A 25,936-nucleotide genomic window follows, 5' to 3' on the forward strand; every position below is an offset into this window, starting at 1 on the left:
AAAGAGTTTGTGCTTTTGCTGAAATGTGAACAACATTACTTAACCTGTGAACTTTTCTTACATGTTTCTATCACAGACTGAAGAATCCGTACCACTGGGACAATCCCTTGAGTGGTCCCCATTTCTTTCCTTTTTACAACACCATGGGGAATACTTAGTGAAAAAATTTTATTGTCTAGATGGTAGCACGTTAGAACCCAATGTGTCATTCATTCGTTACCTAAATGTGGATTCCTGTCTGGAATACATTATGTATATGGCAGAATTAAGTAGGTACATGGTAAAAACCCAGTGTTGTGATTCTTACTTCCAGATAAAATAAGAGGTTCTAAAACACTACTATGTACCTTTAAGGTTTAGTACCTCAGTGAAATCCTATTTAAACCATAGTTTTCTAAATCTCCTAAGAGAGATTAAGGAACATTTGTTGGAAGTGTTTCCTACTTCAGGCCAATATTCTATGCCTGGGGGAAAATAAGTAATATTCTTTACCTTCTGTGACTTCATCTGCCTCGATAAAAATCTTCATGGGGAGAAGAGGTGATATTATCACTGTATTTGAGAATTTTGCATTTCATTATAGGGGATAAACAAACATTTCTGCATTGGCTTGAGAAAATGTCTGTCTTTCAGTTGTGTTCTTTTATCTGTATTTTGTTTAAAATGTGCACACACACACACACACACACACACACACACTCATCTAGTGTTCCACAGTAAAGGAAGAAAATAGAAGTACTTTGGAAACAAAACCTAGAAGTTTTGCTGCAGAGGGTAATTGTTCCTTGATAAGAATAGCTGTAAGAATGCCCTTAAGTGAAAATGGACTTAGTTTAAAATTTTCCTGTTTTGTTATGAGGAAATTCAGCTTTACTCTTGAACTTGGTTGATATTAATGGTCTATATGACTTTTTCTTGTCCTGTCACTTGTCATTGTTTTCAATAAAAGCCCTAAAATAGTTGACATTAGTCCAGGTTTAGATGAAAGTATTTAAGAACAGGAAAGTGGAATGAGATTCTACCTCTTTGAGTTTTTAATATATCTTTCAGCTTCATCTACCTTGTTCTGACAACTGTGTTATTCCTCAGCCAGGCGACAAGATAATATACAAGAAAAAAGCCAAGTCTGTCTTTGAAAAGATGAACCTTCAGTTAGTAATTCTTACTTCACTGGGGTTTTGTGTGGTTTAATTAGCATTGACAAAGCAGCTTGATACTGTTGAATGAAAGGCAGTTATTAAAGCTTAGGTAGTGTTATTATCAGTGGGATTTTGCAAACAGTTGATTGTTTTTTTCATTGGTGACATGAGGGGAGGCTGAAGGAAATCTTCATTTTAGTCTTAATCTCTACAGTTGTGTAGTTTAAAGTAAGAATACTCTATACGGTAGGCTCTGTCTTTAAGTACCTCATCTGAAAATTAGTGGATGCCTTTCTCTTAAACTCTTCTGGTTAATAAACCAAGAGAATTATGTATTATTAAAGCAGGGAATTTTGGGGGGAGGGGTGTGTATATCATAAAGGTCTAGTTGCATGCTTTGTTGATGTGATTAGTGATGCAGATAAGTCACAGATTGATTGTAACAATTGATTTTTTTTTTTTTTTTAATCACCAAGGGGCATAGGCACTGGACAAAAAAAGATGGATTTAGAGTAGATGATGGGGTATGGTCATACCCTAATCACTTTTTTTCTGCTTTTCCATCTTGTTGGGATTTGGGCATGCCTGCATTTATACTCAGCATGTTTTTCAAGTCTCTGGGGGCTGAGATTCAAACTGCAGAGTTGGCCATATGAAATCTGGCACCCTTAACTACTTAGCTACAGGCCAGGCCTGTTTGTAACAGTTATTTGAATGAATCAGTTATACCAAAAAAGTATAAAGTCTATTGCAAGATGAAAGAAAAGTTGTTTTATACTGGGAATAAACAAATGTTCATTGCTTCTAGATCTTACCTCCTTGTTCTTTAGGAAGTTTCCAGTTGCTAATCAACTGAGGGATTAATTATGAAGACATTCTGAAACTTGGTGCATTTGTAGCCATATGTACAATTGGTTTTTTGCCAGCTTCATTTTTAAAGCAGGCACTGAATCCCTCTGGGTGTATGTGAAGATTTTTGCCTTGGTTTTGTGTTATAATTGTTCCTCTGCTGGAAAGCAGTTCATGAAAAATGATCATGTGAGTATAATTTGAAATAAGGCTTATGTTTGTAACTTATAGACATAAGTTTTTAAAATTTTAAGGTGGGGAAGGGTGGTGGGATGATTGACATAATGACCTATTTGTTTTTTTCTTCATTTGAGTAATGGCTTCTTATAGGGGAATTAATTGCATTCTTTGAGATAAACCCTTACTATAATGTGCAGAATTTTATTAAAGCTTTCTAGATCAGTCAGCCTGAGTAGTTTAGTAGCATTGTTCATGAGGAAAGTGCCACCATATTTCTTATAATCTATAAAATGTTAGGGTTGTATCATAAAGGTGTTCTACAGTATTCTGTGCTGTTCCACATTAGAATACAATAGAAATGTTAACAGGTAACATTTACAGAATTCCTGCTATTTTGGTGCATTTTGTTCTCAAAATATGTTTTCCATTTTCTGTTGTTATTTTCATAGTACAGAAAAGGAAACGGGAGAAGTTGTACATATTTATGGATTTTTCAATGCATGTATACTGCGTGTAATGATTCTGTTAATAACCAGGATACTAAACGTTTTCATTGTCTCAGACATTCAACATTACTTTTTTGGTGAACATTCTAAATTTGCTTTTCTAGCTGTTGAGTCATCAGAAAAGTCATGACGTGTTTTTTCTATCCAAAAATGTATCATGACTTTTCCAACAACCCAGTATTTTGAAATACACATTCAGTTGTTGCCAACTATAGTTACTCTAGTACTTTAGTACTTTAGAATTCACTATTGCAGTCTTGTACATGTCAACTAATTTCTTCCTAATCCTTCCACCGCTGTCTGCTTCCCAGTTTCTGGTATCTACTGTTGCACCCTCCACTTCTATGTCATCAAGGCTACTGGCTTCTACTAATACGTGAGAGCTTACAGTCTGTATCTTTCAGTGCTTGACTTATCTCGTTTAGTATTATTTCCTCTAGGTTTGTCTGTGTTGCCTCAAATAACAGGAACCCACCCATTTTGTGGCAGAATACTATTGCAATTTTTATATAAATCTATATATAATGAAATATTATTCAAATATTTATGTCAATCACAGTGTCTTAATCCATTCATCAGTTGTTGCAAACTTAGGTTGATTTTATATCCTAACTATTTGGAATAGTGCCGCAGTGAACATGGGCGTGAAAATATATCATTAACAAACTGCTTTTCTTTCTTTTCTGTATATACTCATTAGTGATATTACTGGGACATAATGTGGTTCTGCTTTAGTTTTTTGAGGAGTACCATACTGTTTTTCATAATATCTATAATAATTGGTATTCTCACCAACACTGCACTTGAGTACCCTTTTCTTTATAACCTTGCCAACACTAGTCATTCCTTTTTTTTGGTAATAGCCATTCTAACTGGAGTAAATCGGTACCTCATTGTGGTTTTAATTTGTATTTCCCTGATGATTAGTAATGTCGATGTTGAGCATTTTTTCATGTACTAGTTGGTTGTTTGTATATCTTTCAAGAATGATTTGGTCAGATCAATTGCCCATTTATTTTGTTTTATTGCTTGTAAAGTGTTTGAGTACGCTGTGTATCCTTGTTATTAACCCCTTAGTGGATGTGTCATTTGCAAATACTTCTCCCATTCTGTAAGTTGTCTCCTCTGCTGTTTCCTTTGCTGTGCAGAAGCTCTTTGGTTTGATGTAGTCTCCTTTGTCTATTTTTGCAACTCCCAAGGGGATGTAGTCACACCACCATCTTTTCTCTGCTGTTTCTTCATCCTGTCAGTGCACATGTTTTTTGAGGCATTGGGACCAGCATTGTAACTGTAGTTGGCCATGTGGGCTCCAGATCCCTTAACCACTAGGCAGTGGAGCCAGTCCAAAGTCTTTAATCCATTTTGAGTTAATTTTTGTATATGGTGAAAGACAAGAGCTTAGCTTCTTTCTCCTGAATATGGATATCCAATTTTCTCAGCACCCTTTATTGAAGAGACTGTCCTTTTCTTAATGACTGTTCTTGGGACCTTTGTCAAAAATCAAGTTTGTTTCTCGGTTCTATATTCTCTTTTCTTGGTCTTTGTGTCTGTTTTTGTGCCAGTATCATGCAGTTTGAGTTACCATAGGTTGGTGGTGTATTTTAAAGTCAGGTAGTGTGATATTTTCAGCCCTTCCTCTCCCTCTTTCCCCACTCCTGCCACACACACACAGGATTGCTGTGGCTATTTCAGATCACTCGTTAGTCCATACGAATTTTATGATTGTAGTTTTAATCTCCATTCTGCTGCTCTAGATAATACACCGACCCAGCAGTTTAAAAAGGCACTTATTTGAATGATCTTTTCAGTGACTTTGATGGATTCATCTGGTTTATTCACATTTAATAGAATCATGCGTATCTTAAAATGTCTTGACTTTGGATAAAGTTCATGATAGTATAACAGAATTTTTCTTTGGAGACCTGGAAAACTCTGAACACCTATCTTAAAGTACTGTAGATAATTGGTTCTAGCAGAATTGGTCAATATGGACAACTAAGTCAAGGTAACTCATAGAATCTCTCTGACTTTTTTTTCCTTAATGTGTTTTAATTCTGTTAATTCAGAGGAAGAAAAACAATAAAATCCTTTATTCCAACTCTGGTTACACCACATATTAGCTTTAGAACCTCGAATAAAGTTGCTTAACCTCTCTGAATTTCAGTTTCTTTATCTATAAGGATACCTTTTTTTAGGGTTATTGTGAGTTATTGTAAATGAAATAATGCATATTAAATGCCAAACATAGTACCTTGATATGGAGTACCATACCCAGAAAATACCTATTATTACTACATTGTTGTTATTTTCATTGCTGATATAAAGTCGAACAAGAACAGGGAATAAATCAAAACAACAGACTTGCTTCATGAACCTGAGCCCTTGGAAAACCAGCAGTGTGGCGATAAGCATTCACTCAGACTAATTTCCTTGTCCTTACATTAAAAACATTATAGTCATAGAAATCTGTCAATTTGTTTAATATAAAAGAATCCTATTGTGACTAAAAGTGCACATATTTCTGCTTCTAGATGTGTCTATGTACATGAGTTTATGTATATATGTACATTATTTTTGAGGGAATAAGAAAATGTGTGTGTGTGTGTGTGTGTGTGTGTGTGTGTGCATCTATTCAAATCTAGACTGATAACAGTTTTGGTTTGGTTTGGTTTTTTTTTTTTTTTTTTTGCTATAGGGCAAGTGTGCTTGTTGGAGAGACAGAAAGAGACAAGAAGAGAGCAAAAAAATCACCCTTCAGGTGGGATGACCACACTACAATGCCTTTTCCTTCATTCTCCTCTCAGGATTTTGGGCATGCATGCATATGTGCCCAGCATGAGTTCAAGTCCCAAATCTGGGACTTGAACTATGGTCAACTACATGGGATTCCAATGTCGTGACCATTATGCCTTCTGCTGGTCTGGAGTTTTGAGGTTTTATTTTTTTTTTTCATAGTAGTCTTAATTCATTTTAACTTAATTATAGCTTATTATTGTCACTGACTTGTGAAAGAAAATAATGTTATGCTTTCATAGCAGTATACTTACGATTCTATAGACTGAAATATTATGTGAATGTATGTATTTGCAATTAAGTAGATATTTACAAATATTTTAGTTGTTTTTAGAACAGATTTTTTAATAAGCCTCCAAAGATATAATTCAGTTTTTGCCTGAACCCACTTTCCCATCTTATAAATGAGAAATAAGCAAACACAGACTAAGTCATCAGCATTCAGGTAAACAGAAAACAAAGTTTTTAAAACATAATGTCCACTCTGGTATCAGGTGCATAGGTAAGATGGTCATTTTTCCAAAAAGAAATCAGAGAAGCAGAGAAAAGAAAACAACCCAAACTCATTGAGTTTACGTGTTTTTTTTTTTTCTCTTTTCTCCATGTGTACTTTTAACAGTGGTTAAACTGTGCTTCATTTTTATCCTAAAGCATTTATTAAAAATTGAAGTTTTGCTTGAAAGGTGACAAAAATTCTACTTATTTAAACTAAGAAAACCTAGAATAATATGTCTAAATTCCCTGCAACAACTTGTGGCATGGGCATTTTCTTTCTTTAAAGGTATCCATGTCTTATGAGTATAATGGATACCTTATACAGTTATCCATTTTTATACACTCCTGTAAAATGGATACTTTTACACACTGTAAAAAGTATGTCAAATTTTTTAAAAAAGTAATTGGGTTTTCTATTTACTTAGTTCATTTTTTTAAAAGAATTATTTAATTTTATTATTATTTTCATTTTGCTGTAGGGCATATGCACTCACTAGAGAGAGACAGAGGAGAGGAAAAAAAGAGAAAGTGAGAAAGTAAGCCACCAAGTCTTGGACTCAAACCGCTGTCAGCCATGTAGGAGTCCAGCACTCTAACCACTAGACCACCTGGCCCCGATAGTTCAGTTTTATAAATGCTCTGTTTACACTTCTTACTGATTTCTAATTTTTATATGATAGAGTTTTGTTACTTTTTCTTTCTCCCACATCATTCTTCTTTTTCCTCCTAGCTCTGATGAGTACTCAGTACTGCTCTTGTTTTTCATTTATTCAAACATACTTATGAATCAATTACTTTACTTCAGATATTAGGTATAGTATAGTGCCCTCAAAGATTTGAATGTAGCAGGAGAGAAAATTAAGCACATATATACGTAATTATAGAAACAATCGGCAGTTGAGAATGGACTAACAGATTATGTTGTCTATATGTAGGAACATTCTCCAGCTGTTAAAATAATGCATATAAAACAGTTCATTAGCTACTGTCAAAATGATAGCCTCTACTAATGATTCATGGGGACTAGACCTGTTATGTATTGCATGCAACCTTGTATCTTAAAAATAAACTATTCATGTAGTTTTCAATTAAACTGTTGGTAAGTAGGATATAAAGAAATTTAGCACTACATTGAGCAAGCAAATAAGTTATATGTCTATTACAAAAAAATCTTGGGGTAAAATCTTGAATTGTTAATATAAATCACTCATTATACTGATTTGTAAGTTTTCTTCTAAATGTCTTCTTATATTGGGGACCAGCAGGTGGTGTGGCAATTAAGGCGCTGGACACTCCCACATGGCTGACCAGGGTTCGAGTCCTGAATCTGGTGGCTTGCTTTCTCACTTTCTCTCTCTCACTCTCTCCCTCTGTCTCTCTCCGGTCACATTAAAAAAATAAATGAATGAATAAATAAAATAAATAATTATTTTTTGAGAAGTCTTCTTACAACACATTTGAAGTGAGCATGGACAATTGTTTAGTCTGCGTTCTGTTTTTGGCTGCTGGGTGATTAAAAAATGGACTAGTTTATACTTGTCAAAGTAAAATGGACACAGATTTTCTTTGTGAATTGAGCCAGAGACATATTTAAGGTTGACATTGTAGTATCTCAGATTTGGATACAAATTTTCCCATGATTATTCTGTTAAAACTAATGTTGTTTAACCCTTCTACCTCTTCTTGGTTTCTATTTGGGTCTGAAAATTATTATAACTTTTGAAAATTATAAATGAATAATTTTAATATTTGTACATTAGGTGAAATGAGTAAGTACTGTCTCACCAGAAGCAGTTTATTTGAAAGAATATTTTCTCTCAATCAGGAAGAGGTCCTGTCTCTTCCATCTATCTAATTTGACACACTCTTGCAAAGCTCCACATTTGAATAAATGTAATTATTTCTTGTGCTTTTGCTGGGAATATTTTAGTCCCATGGTAGCCACTTAAAATTCTAAGTGAAAAAAAAAAAATGAGCATCTGTGAGTCATTGAGTATAACTCTAATTTTCAGCCAGTTTAGTTCATATTTATAAATCCAAATTTATGTTAGACTTAGTAATTTGGAGAGAATGTCACTATTAAGATTTTCTTTAGAGTTTTTTTGGTAAATTCTTTTTATCATGTGGAATGGTCTTATTTTAGCAGCTCTGCTCCTATATAGTAATGACTGAAGATTTAGGTAGATGATGGGCAACTATATTGGTTAATTTCATCTGAATTAAAGACATTCTATTCCACTTGATGTTTTTATAGCAGTATTCTTATGTAGTAGCATTATGTAATGCCAGAACTTGAGAGTTAGATATCATTGGTGATGAACAACTACCCATTTTTTATATGATTTTTATTAAGTGATGTCTTTGCTGTAATTAGATTACTTTTAGTACATACACAAAGTTCTAAGTAATATAACCCTATGTCTTTATCACTCAGAATAGATACTGATATTTTTCATATTTGCTTCAAATAACTGGATAAAAATACTTCTCTTTTTTTTTTTTTTTTTTTTTTCTTTTTTGGGGAGGTTTTTGCTATAAGGTATGTGCGCTCACCAGAAAGACAGAGAGAGACCGAGAGACAGAAAATGAGAAATCACCACCCCTGGGGGATGGCCATGCCACAATCCCTTCTCCACTCTCCTCTCGGGATCTTGGGCATGCACGTAGAAGTGCCTAGCGTAAGTTTAAGCTACTGGATCTGATACTCGAACCATGGTCAACTACATGGGAGTCCAGCAACACAGCCATTACACTAACTGCTGGTCCCATAACTCCTTTTGTTTTTTTTAAGAGAGGTTTTCACTATAGGGCGTGTGCGCTCGCCAGACAGACAGAGAGAGACAGAGAGACAGAAAGCGAGAAATCACCCCTCAAGGGGGATGGTCACACCGCAATCCCTTCTCCTCCATTCTCCTCTTGGGATCTTGGGCATGCACGCACATGTGCCTGGCATGAGTTTTAAGCCACCGGGTTTGGGACGTGAACTGTGGTCGACTACATGGGAGTCCAGCGACATAGCCATTATGCTAACTGCTGGTTCCATAACTCCCTTTCTTAATCTCATTTTCCTTCCTCATTCCTAGAGGAATTATTATTTTGAGTGTCATATACTTTATATTCACATTTTATTCTTCTATTATGTAAGTATGTACTCATTAAAGCATATCTTATGTTTCTGGAATTGTGTGAGTGCATTATACTACAAATACAGGTATTCTGTGACTTTTCTCACTCAACATTATGAAACTCATGCAAGATTATGTATGAGTGATACTTATAGGTATAGTTTATTTATTTTAACTGCAACATAGATTTCTGTATAGGAATAGCCACAGTTTATTCTATTCTTCTACTGATGGACTTGTAGTGTCTGTGTGCATGGCTCCTTGTGTACGTGTGCTAGGGTGGTTACTTAGAAGGACACATTCTGGGTCTTAATATACGCAGTTTGGGAGCAGCTTAACAATATTTGTTAAACATATTGTTTTACTATTACATTCCTATCTTCAACGTGTAATGGGGTGAATTGCACACCCCCTCCCAGATTCATATATTGAAGTCTTAACCCTCAGTACCTCAGAATGCAGCTGCATTTGGAGAAGTGATTAAGCCTTTAAGGTGAGCCCTAACCCAGCAGTATCCATAAAGAAGATATTTGAATATAAAAATGAGAAACTACGGATTGATACAAACAGAAGAAAGATCGTGTTGAATGTACAGTGAGAAGAGGCAGCCTTGTGCACACTTAGGAGAAAGGCCCCAGAAGAAACCAGTTTGGTGACCTGTTATCTAACCCCCAGATCTGCGATAAAATTAATTTCTGTTTTTTTAAGCTATTTAGTTTATGGTATTTTGTTACGGCAACCTTCAAAATCTAATACAGAATATGAGAGTTCCAATTTCTTTACATCCTTACCACAATCGGTATAACCATTTTTATTTTTTTAGGTTCTGCCATAGGGCATGTGCACTCACCAGAGAGAGACAAAGTGAGAAATCATCCCTTGGGTTGATGGACACAGCACAAGCCCTTCTGCATTACACTCTCAGAATTTGGGCACATAAGCATATGTGCCTGACATGATTTTCAAGCCACTGGTGCAGGACTCTAACTGCAGGTGACCTTGTAGGAGTCCAGTGTGTTAACCACCATGCCGTCTGGTGACTCTCTGTATCACCTTTTTTCTTTTCTTTTTATAGAGAGTTTTTTTGCTATAGGGCATGTGTACTTACCAAAGAGTCAGAAAGTGAGAAATCACCCCACAGGGGGATGGCTATGTTGCGATCTCTTTTCCTCCAATCTCCTCTTGGGATATTGGGCATGCATGCAAACATGTCGGCTGTGAGTCTCAAGCTGCCGTGCCCAGGATCGAACTGCACTCGATTATGTGGGAGTCCAGTGACGTAGCCATTACTTCATCTGCTGGTTATATGACCTTTTTTTAATTGTTGCCAAACTAATAAGAAAAGGTATCTGTTTTAATTTGAATATCCTGGTTACCAAGAAATGCTGATCACTTTGATCAATAAAGCCCTCGTCTATGAATTTCTTGTTCATATGCTTTGGACATTTTTCTGTTACGGTACCTTTTTTCTTCATTTTTAGAGATTTTTGCTGTAGGGCATGTGTGCTTGCCAGGCAGACAGAGAATGGTAAAACGTGAGAAATCAGCTCCCGGGCAGATGGCCATGTTGTAATCCCTTCTCCCATTCTCCTCTCAGGATTTTTGGCATGAATACACATGTGTCTGGCATGAGTTTCAAGCTGTTAGATCCAGGACTTGAACTGCAGTCGGCCATTTGGGAGTCCAGCACCTTACCTACCACACCTCCTGACCCCAACCTTAGCTACCACGCCACCTGCTGCCTTTTTTCTTATAGATTGGAGAGAGTTCTTTATATATTCTGGATAATAATCCTGTATCAATTCTACATTTTCCATTGTCTGTCTGTCATCTATGAAGTGACCGTTGCCTTTATTGCATAGAAATTTCTCATTTTAAGGCAGTTACATGTATCGGTCTTTCTTTTTATGATTTGGGCTTTTAAAATCTTTTAAAATAAATTATTTTCTTTCACAAGTTCAAAAAGAATGCAAATTTCCTTCATTAATTTTTTTTTAATTGATAGTTTGAGTTTCTTGCTTTTTAGAAAGCCAGGTCTCTCAGCATCATTTTTGGAGTGATTTATCTTTTTGCTGGTAATTTAGAATGATTCCTCTCCTGCATGCTAGGATCTGTTTCTGGATGCTTTATTCTGTTTCATTGCTCTTACTTGATTTTTTTTTAATGTATTATTACACTGTTTTCATGACTGTAACTTTGGTTATCTGATGGGACATATCTTCCTTTCTTTTTCTTATTTTGTAAATTTATGTATTGTTTAGTTTGTGGATTTTGCTTTTCCTATAAAAATTACATTTGCAACTTCGTAAAAAAATTAGTTTACTGTTTTTGTATGGGTCTGTTCCTGGGCTGATTTGTTTCAATGATCTCTTTGTCTCTATGCCATTATCTCACTGTCTTGATTATTTTATTTAGCTTTATAATATATCTTAATTATCAGGTGGTATTAGTCTTTCAGATATGTCTTTTTTAGATTTGTTTTGGCTAGTATGGATTTTTTATATTCATGTGAATCTCAAAATCAGCTTATCAAATTATTTTTCTTTTCTTTGTCCCCCTCCATTTTTATTAAGGTTTTTGCCATAGGGCATATATTTTCATCAGAGAAAGAGAATGAGAGAGGAAAGCGAGAAATCACTCCTCAGAGGGAAATGGCTACACCATCTCTTCTCTCCATTATCCTTTTCAGATTTGGGGCATGTACGCCTATATGCCTGGCATGATTTTCAAACTACAGGGTCCAGGACTCAAACCTCAGTCTTCTCCATCTTTTGCCAGATTTATTCTTTAGTTTAATGTTTTTGAGGCAGTTGTAAGTAATAATGTGATTTAAATATCAATTTCTAGTTGTTTCTTGTGAGAATATAGAACTATGGTTAAATTTTGTATGTTGATTGTGTATTTGGTAACCTTCTGAAACTCCCATCTTGTTTGCAACACAGATTATCATGTCATTTGTGAACTAGGATAGCTTTACTTCCTTTCCAACCTGGATGCCTTTTGTTTTTCCCTTGTCTTTTACTGCTGGCTAGAATCTCCAATATAGTGTTGAATAGACGTGATGAGAGAGGACATTCTTGTTTTGTTTCTGATCCTAGAGGGAAAATATACATCTTTTTACTGCTAATCCTTGGTATTAGCAGTTAAGTTTTTCATAGATGCTTATCATCAAGTTGAGGAAGTTCCCTTAGCTTCCTAGTTTACTCTAATTTGTCGTCAAGAATAGCTGTTGAGTGTTTGTCAAGTCCTTTTTCTGAGCCTATTGAGATGATTATATGTGTTTCCTAAGATTGTTGATATAGTGAATTACATTGATTTATATTTGAATGTTAAGCCAATTTTGCATTTTTAGGATAAACCTTATTTAATCATGATTTGGTATTTGCACTCTATTTTGTTAATTTTGGTTTCCTAATTTTTTAAAAAGAATTTTTAAATTAGTGCTCATTAGGGGTACTAGCGCATACTTTTTTCTGAAATATTTTTGAATTTTATGTTGGGGTAATACTGGCTTTATAGAATGTGTTGGGAAGGATTCCCTCTTCATTTCCTAATCTGTTCAGCTAGAGTATGGGGTTGGCAAACTATGGCCTGTCTACCAGTCATTTCTTTTGTTATGGCCCACAAACTGAGGATAATTTCACATTTTAATTTTATTGTTGCCCAGAGGATATATACACCTACCAGAGAGAAAAAGCACCCTCCACCTGAGTATGTCACGCCACAGTTCTTTTTCCTCCATTTCTACATCCTATCAGGATTTCGCATACAGACTCACACACTCCCAGTGTTCGTCTTTTCAAGCCACCAGGGCCAGGACTCAATTGCAGTTGGCCATCTGGGATCTGGCCTTCTATTCATAGTGCTTAACTGCTGGACTATGGAGCCACCCGATTGTACATTTTTAAATGGTTACATTTTAAGGATTATGTGTGTGCCTATGCAATAGTCTTTATTTTGCCTGTTGGCAAATAAATGTTCTCAGGAACATTTGTCAACTTTATTGACTTTTCTAAAGAACCAGCTTTTAGTTTCATTGATTTTTCTCTATAATTTTTCTTATTCTTATTTCATACATTTTTTCCCTCACTTTACTGTTTCCCCTTTTCCACTTAATTGGGGTTTCATTTTTCCTCCTTGGTTTCTTAAGGTAGAAAGTACAGTATGTAATCTGCAACAAATCTCCTTTACCATGTTTTTCATTTCAGGCATCATAGTTTTTAATCAATAGAAGTTTAAGTTGGGTTTTATTATATTTTTAGTTTTAAAAATATTTTGTCTGTTTCTGACTTTTGAACAGATTAAGTATAGTCATAACAACTCCATATGTGCTGATTCTTTTTAAAATTATAATTTATGATTTATACATGTCTGTACATCTTTGTGGCATAGTATGGTTTTTGAAAGCATGCACACAGCTGCAATAATCAAATCAAGGATATAAACATACTCATCATCTTCAGATCTTCAGTATTGAATATTACATTATGTTATTGCATATTTGGTATTTGTTCTGCTATTTTTTTTTTCATTTGGAGATATATATTAGATTGGCAGTGATCTTGTTTATCCTTCTGTGGCACACCATTTCATAACCTGTTCCCCTTGTTTACATCCATTTTTGTGTCTGTTAATTATTTTATCCTGAACCCTTACCCCCACCTCTCCATGTAGTCTCTCCTATTTACCTATTTGGAGTTGATTTTTGTGTATGATGAGAGATAGGGATCTAATTACATTCTTTCATAGGTGAATATCCAGTTTTTCCAATGCCATTTACTGAAAAGACATTTTTTCTCCACTGGATTATCTTGGAATCTTTGTTGAAAATCAGACTACTGTGTGATGTTGAATTTATTTTTGGACATCGTAATGTAAACTTTTTTGCTTATCACACATTGCATGCATTTTTTTAAGAGAGAGATTTTTGCCATAGGGCACATGCACTTGCCAGAAAGAGAGACAGAAAGGGAGATATCAACCCCGAGCGGGGTGGCCTTACTACAATTCCTTATCCTCTAGTCTTGTCTCAGAATTTTGAGCACGCACGCACACACACACACACACACACACACACAGACACACACACACACACACACACACAACACACACACACACACGTACACACATACACTTGCATACACACACACACACATATGCAAACTTCCCTGGAGTAAGTTTTAGACCCCCAAGTCTGGGTCTTGAACCGCTGTCTATGTGGCAGTCCAGCGACGTAACCATTTTGCCATCTGCTGGTCCCTGCATGCATGTTTTGAAAAAGCTTGTTGTGTGCCATAAAGATATGTAATAATTAAAAATTAATATTAATTATTCTCAATTTTAAAAATTGAGGGGAAAAAAGGAAAATCAGCCTTCTATGTGATATTAGATTTATTTTTGGATTCTCTGTTCTGTTCCCTGTCTTTTTGGCATTACCGTGCTGTTTTGATTATGTCTTTGTAATATATTTCAAAATCAGGTGTGAGAAACCTTCAGTCTTATTACTCTTTGTGTAGAGTATTGCTTTGGCTGTATGGGGTCTTTAGTGGTTCCAGGTAAATTTTAAGATGGGATTTTTCTGTTTTTATAAAGAATTTCATTGGTATTTTTTATAAGAATTACACTTAATTTGTGAATTACTTTGGATAGTAACAATTTTAACTATATTGATTATTTTATTCCATTAGCAAGGGATGTTTTTCATTTTTACTGTAGATTAAACCTTTTTTCTTTTAGTTTTTTGTTTTTATTATAGAGATCTTCCACCTCCTTGGTGTGGTTTATTCCTAGATTTTTATTGTTTTTTTGTGGTTATTTTAAATGAGATTGCTTTCTTCATTTCTGTCTCAGGCCATTCATTATTAGTGTACAAAAATGGTACAGATTTTTGTCTGTTGATTTTGTATCCTGTGATCTACTGAATTCACTTATCAAATGTAAGAATTTTGTGATAGATTCTTTTGATTTTATTCTCTTGTCTGATTGTGATTGTTACTGTTTCCAGCAGTGTGTTGAGTAGGTGGAGAAAGTGGATGTTCTTGCCTTGTTCCAGTTTTAAGAGGCAAAACTCTCAGAATTTCCCATTTAGTGTGATGTTAGCTGTGCATTTGTTTTATGTGGCCTTTAGTTCATAAAGAAATTTGCTTTCTAGACATAAATTGTGAGTCTTTTTTTTTGGAGAGGTTTTTTTTGTTGTTATAGGGTGCATACGCTCACCTGAAAGACAGAGAGACAGAAAGCGAGAAATCATCCCCCAGAAGGGATGGCCATGCCACAATCCCTTTTCCTCCTTTCTCCTCTCAGGATCTTGGGCATGCACGCACACGTGCACAGCATGAGTTTTAAGCCACCGAGTCCGGACTTGAACCGCGGTCGATTAAGTGGGAGTCCAGTGACATAGCCATTACTCTAACTGCTGGTCCCCTTTCTGAGTCTTAATCAAGGAGGGATGGTGTTATACTTTATCAAATTATTTTTCTTCATCAATTGACATAATCACATCATTTTTTTTTTCCCAAACGACATTTTTGTTTTCCGGTAAGAGACAGGCAAAGAGAGAAAATGAGAACATACCCCTCATGCAGGATGGTCATGTCACAATCTCTTTTCCTCTAATTCTCCTTTCAGGAATTTTGGGCATGATTTTCAAGCCACTGGGCCTGCAACTTGAACCACACAGCTGGCCATGTGGGATCTACCCACCTTAACCGCTACACCACCAGCTGGCCCCATTTTTAGCTTATGAGTTACATTTATTATTTTGTGAATTTGGGGTCATCCTTGCACCCCAAGGATTCATACCAAATAGGTATGAATTGGTCATGATGTATTATCTTTTGCATGTGTTGTTGTATTAGGTTTGCTAGCTTTTTTTGTTTGTTTGAAGATTTTTTGCATCTGTATTTTTGAGAGAAATCAATTTGTAGTTTTCTCTTTTTAAAATTTTGCTCTAAGGTGCATGCACTTGCCAGAGAGAGAGGGAGAGACAGAGAAAATTAAAAGCATCCCCCAAGGGGAATTGACCACTCCACAATCCCTTCTCCTCTTTTCTCCTCTTGGAGTTTTTTAGGTACACATGCACATATGCCTGGCATGCTTTTCAAGCCACTGGATCCAGGTCTCAAACCACACAGTCAGCCATGTGGGATCCAGTCACCTTTCCTATACCACCAGCTGGCTCTGCAGTTCCCTTCGTTTTGTTTTGTCTGCCTGCTTTTTTGAAATGAGTTTAAGAAGGCTCTTTCTATTTGTGTTGCTTGGTATAGATTGAGGAGAATTGCTGTGAATTCTTTAAAAGTTTTGTAAAATTCAATAGTGAAGACATCTGGACTTTTGCTATTGTTGAGAGACTGTTCATTACTGATTAAATCTTATTACTTCTTATTGGTCTTTCTATTTCTTTCTGATTCAGCCTAGATAGGTTATATGCATCAGAAATATGTCTATTTACTGTAGATTTTCCAGCTTAATGACATGCTGTCTCTCCTTATAATCTCTAATAATCTTTTCTATATCTGTGATATCTGTTTTAATGTCACTTCTGTCATTTCTGCTTTATCTGAGTCTTTGTTTTTGTTAGGGTAGCTAAAGATTTGTCTATTTTGTGTACCTTCTGAGAAAACCACCTTTTTTGTTTCTTTTATCTTTCATTTTGTTCTTTGTGTCTCTATTTCATTTATCTCTGTTGTGATCTTCATTATTTCTTTCCTTCTGTTTTTGAATTTAGCTTGCTTTTGACTTTTTAGCTCTTTGAGATGCAGTTTATTTGCCATTTTTCTTTTCTGTTTTTTTAGGGAGATTTTTGCTATATGGCTTGTGTGCTCACCAGGCCAGAGAGAGACAGAGAGACAGAAAGCAAGAAATTATCCTTCAGAGGGGATGGCCATGCTACAATCCCTTTTCTTCCATTCTCTTCTTGGGATTTTGGGCATGCCTGCATATGTGCCCAGCATGAGTTTTAAGCCACTGAGTCCGGGACTCAAACTGCGGTCGATTATGTGGGAGTCCAGAAGCGTAACCTTTATGTCATCTACTGGTTCCATATTTGCCATTTTTCTATTTCTTTTGGTGTGGGCACTTACTGGTATAAATGTCCCTCTTAATACTGCCTGCATTGTTTCTCACAGATGTTTTTTCCTCCTTTTCTTTTTAAAGTTTTGCTACAGGGTACATGCACTCACTGAGGAGGGAGAGAGAGACAGTGAGAAACCACCTCCCCGGTTGGCCACACCACAGTTCCTTCTCTACCATTGTCCTCTTGGGATTTTGGGCCCACATGCACATGTGCCCTGCTTGTTTTCAAGCTGCAGAGTTCAGAATTTGAACTGTTCATTTCACCATGTGGGATCCATCTGACTTGATCACCACACCACTGACTTGCCTATCCCACAGGTTTCGATCGTTTATATTTTCATTTGTTTCAGGAAATTTAATTTTTTTCCAGTGTTTCATAGTCAGAAGCATGCTGTTAGGGTCCATGTATTTGCATATTATCAATGGTTTTTTGTTGTTGTTGTTTTTAATTTTTAGTTTCATTTTACTGTTATTAGAAAAGATGTAGGATATGATTTATTTTCTTCTAAAATGATAGGGATTTGATTTTCTCTCATGTGATCAATTCTACAGAATGTTCTATGTGCAGCAGAAAAGTTTGTGTATTCTGTGGTTGTTGGATGAAACGTTCTAATATGTTCATCAAGTCCATTTGGCTTATGGTTTCATTTGATTTCAGTATCTATTTTTTTGTCTAGTTGATCTGTCAAATAGTGAGAGTTGGGTGTTAAAATATCCCACAATTAACATTAGAGTTTATCGTTTCCTTTTGGTCTAGCAGTTCTAATTATATGTATTTGGGTTTCTGGCATTTGGTCAGAAACCATTGTTATATCTTCTTAACAAATCAGTCCCTTTAATACTAGACTTTCTTGCTTTCTTTTAATAGGTTTCAGTTTTAAGTCTATTTTGTCTGATATTAGGATAGCAATTTCTGATTTATTGATTTATTTTTTGGTTTGCGTTTGCATGGAGTGACTTTTTCCAATCTTTCGATTTCAATCTGGATATGTCTATATCAATAAGATGAGTTTCTCATAAGTAGATATAGAGGGTTCCTGATTTTTTTCTATCCATTCAGCCAGTCTATATTTTTTGATTGGGGTATTTAATCTGCTTACATTCAAGATTATTATTGAAACACATGTTTACTCTTGACATTTTGTTGCTTGGTTGATTTTGGTTGTTTTGTATTTCCTTTTTTCTTTGTCTTTGCTGTTTGGAGAATTTCCATAATGGTAGAGATTGAATAATTTTTCTTTTTCTTCTTTATGTAATTATTCTAATGGTTAGTTTTCTAACTTCACATATTTTAATGGGGATAATTACCTTCATTTTGTTTCTAGATAAAGGATTCCCTTAAATATTTCTGAAGAGCCAATCTAGTATTGGTGAATTTTTTCAGGTTTTTTTTTTTTAATTTTTTGGTCTGGAAATGTTTTTATTTCTCTCTTTTCTTTTGAAGTATAGTTTTATCAGATACAGTATTTTTGACTAAAAGTTTTTTTTTTTATCATTATTTTGAATATGTCATCCCATTTCTTCCTGGCCTGTAGGATTTCTACTGAGAAGTCTAATGCGATTAGTTTTATAAGTAGGATGGTGTTTATCTGTAGATGCTTTTAGTATTTCGTCTTTGACTTTTAACAGTTTGGCTAAAAAAACCTGGAGAGGAAATTTTTATATTGGATCTATTTGGCATCTTTTGAATTTCCTGGATTGGGATGTCTGTATCTCTCCCTAGACTTGGGAAGTTTCAGTTAATATTTTATGGTGTAGATTTTCTATTCCTTTTCTGTTTCATCTTCAGGAATACTTATTATGTGGACATTCAAGTACTTAATAGTGTCCAGTAGTCTTCAAAGACTGTCTTCATTTTTTAAAAACTTTTTATTATTATTATTAAGTAGGATATTTCAAAGGTTATGTTTTGAAGTTCAGAGATTCCGCTTGTGATCTAATCTGCTAATATTTTCTACTGAATTTTTTATTTCTTGTATTGAATTCTTCATTTCTAAAATTTCTGATTATTTTCAAGATGTCTCTCTCATTGAATTTCTCATACTTATTATTCATTGTTTTTCTCATCTCCTAAAACCATTTGTCTCTATTCTCTTGCATCTCATTTAATTTCATTATGGCTAATTTTCTGAATTCTGTATCCTACATCTCTGTGATTTCCTTCATTTTGTCAGTATTGGAGAATTAGTGCACTTTTTTTACAGGAGACACTTCCTTGTTTTTCATGTTTCTTGTGTCCATGCATTGATATTTGGGCATCTAGTAGAACTCTCACTTCTTCTTGCAGCTATGCTTAGTGGTGGTGGCTTTGGGTACAGTTGGGTTCAGTGGTGAAGTCTCTATACCTTTTCAGAGTCACTGATGGTGGAACATTCAGGCCTGTGTTTCTAGGCTGCAGGTGAGGTTAGAATTATATACTGTGACCTACCTATAGAGGTAGTAGATTCACCTGCAATGATAATAGCATCTGCTCTATGGAGTGGTTCTATTGAACTCAGTCTCTGTGTAGGGCACAGAGGCCCTCTGCAGGCGATATATTAGCATGGAGGTATCAGCTGAGAATTTGAAAAGTACTCTATCTTGAATGGGTTGCACACATGCGGGATGCTAATATGGGTTGAGAAGTTGTGCCTCAGGGGATGCTTAAGTATTTATATTGCTGATTGTATGCCCTCCCTGAAATTGAAGGAAGATCCTACCTTCTCTGCTATCACTACTTCCCCTCCACTGTCAACATTCAAGGAGATAGGTTTGCTGATCACTTCACAGCTGTCTAAACAGGATGCATGATGAGGAAGGATGCCATCATGGTCAGAGAGCTGCCTCACCATTGTTTCATACATTTGGCAAGAAGCAGAAGTCCTGTATATCTTTTGCATAGTCAATATGATAAGAGAACATTCCATTCCCTAAGTATTCATAAAAGAAAACCTCTTTATGCAGATCGATTCTTTTCTGGATGAGGTTTGGAAAGAGTAATTCTGATGAGTGATTTTTGTTTTTACATTGCTTTATTTTCCTCTTAGTACTTTACAGTTTATTCTCAGATTATTATGTATAGTAATGCCATATAAACAACTAATTCCATTGTATTAATTATCATTAGATTGGATTTAGTATTTAATGGAAATCTGCTGAAAAGATCATACACTATTTTTTTTATGCCTATGTTGCTTCTGGTGTTATTCCATCAATATATGAAGAAATAAGATAAAAAGGAGAAACTAGACATAATCTTTCTATTGCTTGCTTTTTTTCTCTCATTTAAGTGTGTTTTGAAAAAAGACACCCTTGTCCTATGGCATATTGCCCAAATAAATTTATTCAGTTCTTAAATTGTTTTCTAGCAACTTGCCATCTAATTCTGAGAGAGATTAACAACCAAACTTTAAAAAAAATCATAAGTTTTAAAAACTATATACCCAGACATGTGGACATACCTCATTTGTGAATGTATATACATGTGTGCACATAAATTGGGTAATTATATACCTAACTACCATATCCATTTTATCATAATTCATTTTGCGCATGTATAAAGGATGACTTTTTAATTCATACTCTATAACTTTTCATGTTCCCATTCAATGTTAAAGTATATAAATTTTCAGGAAATTATAAAATGCCTCCTATTATTCTGATATAGCTGTAACAATAGCTTCTTTACTAAACATGTATTCTAAAGTAGTACTAGGTAATGAATAATTTGGCTTCATCGGTTATGTTTAAAAAGCAGTAAAAAACTGCTTTATCAGCCTTTTGATCAAAGGACTATACTGACATCTGAGTTTAAGTTCTGCCAGCTGTAATTTAAAAATTAAGTTCCCTTGGGACCAGCAGATGGCATAGCGGTTATGTCACTGGACTCCCACATGGCCGACAGTGATTTAAGTCCAGGACCCAATGGCTTGAAACTCTTGCTGGCTGCATATACATGCATGCCCAGGATCCCAGGAAAAGAATGGAGGAGAAGGGATTGTGATGTAGCTATCCCCCCTGGGGAGTGATTTTTCATTTTCCTTCTTATTGTCTCTGTCTCTCTTCCCCCTGCTTCTCAAGCACATGTGCCCTAAGGCAAAAATACCTTTACAAAAAAGTCAGTTTCCTTAAAGTTAATATGATAATAGCAATAGATATGCCAGACTTTGTGAGATTACAACTCATCTCTAAAATTACTAAACCCACATACAATAAACCTTCATAAAGTTATTTCCAGATGCTGTGCTTAGTGCTTTTGCAGACATTTTCTTACTTAAAGAGACTTTGAAACCAAAATGAGTCATTAATCTTCACAGTAATTTTGCAAAAGGATATGTATGTATGTATATATGTATTAGTTTCCATTTGTGGCTATGATAAATACCACAAACTTGGTGGCTTAAAACAACAGAAATTCATTCTCTTACAATTTTGGAGGCCAAAAGTCTGAAATGAATTTCACTGGGTTGAAACCAAGGTGTCAGGAGGGCTACATTCCCTAGGGGAAGCTCTAGGAAGGAATCTGTTTCCTTGCCTTTTCTAGCATCTAAGGAGTGTTCCTTGCATCTCTGGTTCACAGCCCCTGCCTTCATCTTCAAAGCCAGCAGCCATATAACCTTTTCTTCTTCAGTAGTAAAATCTCCCTCTGGCTCACTTTCATACTTGGAAAATCCAGGATAATCTCCAAATCCCAAAATCTTTAATTTAATCATGTATTAAAGGTTTGTTTTACCATATAAGGAAATAGTCACAGGTGATAGGAATTATTGGGTTGTTGGGAAAGTCATGCTTCATTTTTCCATAGAAAAATATGCCATGACAATCCCAGCAAACTAACAGAATGTGTTTGGGATAGGGGCATATTGTTCATCCTACCATGAAATTTTAAAAATTTGTTTGTTTATTCATTGATTCCAAAATAGAATACATAATACTGCTAAAAGTCATATAAAAGCAAAGCATGTTGGAAACCACAGTTTTGACAGAAGTTGAACAGATAAGTTGGTAATGTAAACAATGGATTCTGGAGTTCCTCTGTTAATGTTCTGACACATTATTGACTGATTTTGTTGTTGCTGCTGATAGAAAGACAAGACATTTAAAAAATATATTTAAGCTTATGTTGTTGTCTTTCCTTTCCCTATAAAACAATGCTCAGTAATCCAAAGTCTTGAGTTAGGTATTAAAACACAGATTTACATAACTTGATACATGATTAATTTAAAAATACTTTGGTTTTTTTTATTTGAAAAAGTCCATAGAAACATGTTCAGATACTAGCTGTCTTACTCTTTTTAAGCTTTTTCTTCACCCTCTTTACCTTTTTAAAACAAAAATTTATTTAATTTTATTTTTTAAAGAATTCCTCAATGGGAACCAGCAGTTAACGTAATGGCTATGTCACTGGACTCCCACGTGGTTGACCGCGGTTCGTGTCCCAGACCCGGTGGCTTGAAACTCACGCCGGGCGCATGTGCGTGCGTGCCCAGGATCCTGAGAGGAGAATGGAGGAGAAGGGATTGTGGCGTGACCATCTCCCCTGGGGGGTGATTTCTCACTTTCTGTCTCTAAGTCTCTCTTTGTCTGTCTGGCGAGCGCACGCGCCCTACAGTAAAAATCTCTCAAAAAAAAAAAAAGGATTCCTCATTTAATTTTATTTTTTGTCATATTATTTTTTAAAAATTTGCTATAGGGCACATGAGCTCACCAGAGAGAGACAGAGAGAGAGAGAGAACAAGCCCCCAGGTCCAGGGCTCAAACTATGATCAACTACATGGGAGAGAGAGAGAACAAGCCACTAGATCCAGGACTCAAACCATGGTCTGCTGCGTGGGAGTCTAGCACCTTAACCACCATGCCACCTGCTGGCCCTGTTGCCCTTCCCTTTTGTTATTCTCGACATTAAGGCAGAATTGACCACTTTGCTGCTGATGGCTATATTCTAAGTAATAGGATGAGAGTTTTTAGGAAAAAGATCTAAAGGTTCCTTAACTCCTAGGAGATTCTAGATCTCTGAGCTAGATTATTTTCTGTTTTTATTCATTATCATTCCGATGTTTATGGTTAATCTTATACCTTTGTAGACAAAATTTCATTTGCTATATGGTTTAGTGTCTTATAGAGTTACCCATGAATATGTTTTAGAAAAGTACTATGCATTTTATTGCATAATTTTAAAACTAAATGTTTTTCCCTGTAGGATACCAGAAGGCCCTGTTGATCAGGGGCCAGCTACAGGAAGGGTACGTGTTTTAGAAGAGCAGCTTGTTAAGGCCAAAGAACAGATTGAAAATTACAAGAAACAAACTAGAAATGGTAAGTGATTATACAGTGTTTTTCCCTCTCATTATGTTGGTTTTAGCACAAATAATTTAAAATGTCTTTTTATCAAAATGTTGGAAATGCTTTTACTCTCTATTCCTGACTACAGGTCTTGGGAAGGATCATGAAATTCTAAGGAGGAGAATTGAAAATGGAGCTAAAGAGCTCTGGTTTTTTCTACAGAGTGAATTAAAGAAATTAAAGAATTTAGAAGGAAATGAACTCCAAAGACATGCAGATGAATTCCTCTCAGATTTAGGACATCATGAAAGGTATTATTCTCACTTTACAGTTCATTGGGCTTTGGTAAATACTTTAATCCACAAATGGGAAACTAGAGTGTGTGTTAATTTCCCAGTTGAATAGTGAATGATACCTTTTGTATTTAAGAGTAGGGGACTACCTTAGGTCTCAGAGGACAGTACTTGCCAAATGCATGCAGTTCATCAACCAAAATATATCACCTGAAAATATTATTTCAATTATATTTCTAGGATCTTTACACAATAAGTAAACTCTGAAGGTAGTAGTGTCAGACACCTGTACATTTAAATATTTAACTATAAATTTTCTTCGTATATAATCAGTATTTTAAGTGGAGTATGGGCCAACCCTTTTTCTGGGACCCCTCCCTTCTTGGAAGTTCTGTTTTTCCTTCCCTCTCCTTCAGTAAACTCCCTGTTTTGCTATTCCTACTCTCTGTGTCCACGGCTCTTAATTCTTCATGAGCATGAGACAAGAAGCCATGTCTCACTGCGAGTACTGGGCCCAGTTACCCCTTGGATTCCCATGTTTCTGCGTTTTGGTGAGTTGGCCAGGAAACATGTAGGCTCCCCTTCTTCACATTGGAATGGTAAGTAATGCGGACTTTCTATCCTTTTTTTCCTGGGACAGTCTTGTCCCTAGAAACGAGCTCTGTCAGATGAACTCACTTGGCATTGGACAGTCGTGTAAAACCTCTAGGGTGACTGCCAGTCTGCAAGTCTCCAGTGTGAGGATGGCCGGGAAACAGTCAGTCAGTCCTTCAGCATTACCTAAACATTGAGAATGTTGGCTGTTTTGTGACTCGGTTTCTGTTTCTGGAATCCTAACTGTCATGGAGAAGATGAATGTTCCTGGGGTAATTGATGGTGCGTGTCAGTGTTACTCTCTGGTGTATCCTTAAGGCCCTGAGAATTCAAAGCCATCCCCATAGCCAGGCTGGGTAACGGGCAGATTCCTTTCTTTCCCTTCTTTTCTTTCCTTTCCTTCAGATATTTTCTCTTATCTGCTAGTGAGATAGTGATAGATATCTAGCAAAGAAAGTTAAACTGATCTTTGTCCGCTCTGCGGTCCAACAGGGTTCTGGGAGTAGGAACTCCAGCTGTCACATGGGAGAAACTGAATGTCTCTGAGCAATTGAAGGCATCTGGCCAGGGCCACTCCTTGGGGTGCTGGAAGGCTCTGAGATTGAAAGTTCTCCCCCACTGCTCAACTGAGTGTCAGGAGTTCCCCTGCTCTCACCCTTAAGCCCACAGACTTTCTTCACCTTCACAGGGGTCTAGTCAAAAATGAGCAGGAGATCCTCTTTCTCTGTGGGCTCTAAAATCTCTGCTGAACAGCCCTCCTTTATCCCACTCATACTGATCAACCAGTACTCAGAAAGAGCAAAACATGCCTTAGGTAAAATAACGAAATGGAATATGTAGTTTTGCTTTGCAGTATATTGGAACTCATACTGAGACTGACAGTTATGTTTATAATTCAAACATTAACAAATTTTAAATGGCATCTTTCTAGGATTTCTAATTCAAGTTTAGCAGATTTTTGATAAAAAGCCATTATTTTTAATATTATTAACTGCTCTTTCATTTAGTTGTTTCAAAGGAATACCAGAAATCTGGTTAAATTTGTTAAATTTATTTCTACTGCTTATACATTGCTAAGAAATATGCAATTTATTTTTCATAGAAGAGAAAGTATTTTGGTGCTGATGTGTACATGCAGAACAAAAAGTATCTGAGAATCATTATTCAGTGAAACCTGTCCTTAGCCCTAAAACCTATGTTCTCAGTAGGATTCTGATAGCAATTACTGTTTCATTAGTGGACAATAAAAGAAATTGTTGTGTTAGCACAGCTACCACTGTGAAGAGGAAAAGAATTACCCCATACAAACAAGCGATTCATATATATTATTATTAATAGTATTATAATGGTTTTGAAAAATTGCTCTTCTGTTCTAAGTGAAATTGCAAATAAAATCTATCAGTTGGAATAATTTTAGCATTAATGAATCTACAGTAATGTGATAGCATGGATTTCAAGGGGCAGTGAATTATTAAGCTACACATTAGGTAGTCCCCTTGAAATTTTTAGCCCCGTTTACAGTCAGGCCATACTTAGACCACTAGACCAAATGCTGACTAATTCTGTCTTTAATGCTTCTCTACCCTAAAGGCTGATGCTAGGCACCAAGCTGCTGTTAAATGGGGCTT

General features: G+C 35.7%; 1 protein-coding gene across 10 annotated transcripts in view; it reads left to right on the forward strand.

Moving 5' to 3' along the window:
- The window catches only part of FUT8 (fucosyltransferase 8), a 270,265-nt gene that overhangs the window by 160,027 nt on the left and 84,302 nt on the right, over positions 1-25,936 (forward strand). For all 10 annotated transcript variants that reach the window (XM_006142414.3, XM_027768281.1, XM_006142415.3 and 7 more), the window contains 2 exons: positions 23,339-23,454; positions 23,570-23,732. In XM_006142414.3, coding sequence (XP_006142476.1) covers positions 23,339-23,454; positions 23,570-23,732 — 279 coding nt within the window. The remainder of the gene's footprint in view (positions 1-23,338; positions 23,455-23,569; positions 23,733-25,936) is intronic.

The sequence above is a fragment of the Tupaia chinensis genome, unplaced genomic scaffold (genome assembly GCF_000334495.1).
Source record: "Tupaia chinensis unplaced genomic scaffold, TupChi_1.0 Scaffold000075_1, whole genome shotgun sequence".
NCBI classification, from domain to species: domain Eukaryota; kingdom Metazoa; phylum Chordata; class Mammalia; order Scandentia; family Tupaiidae; genus Tupaia; species Tupaia belangeri.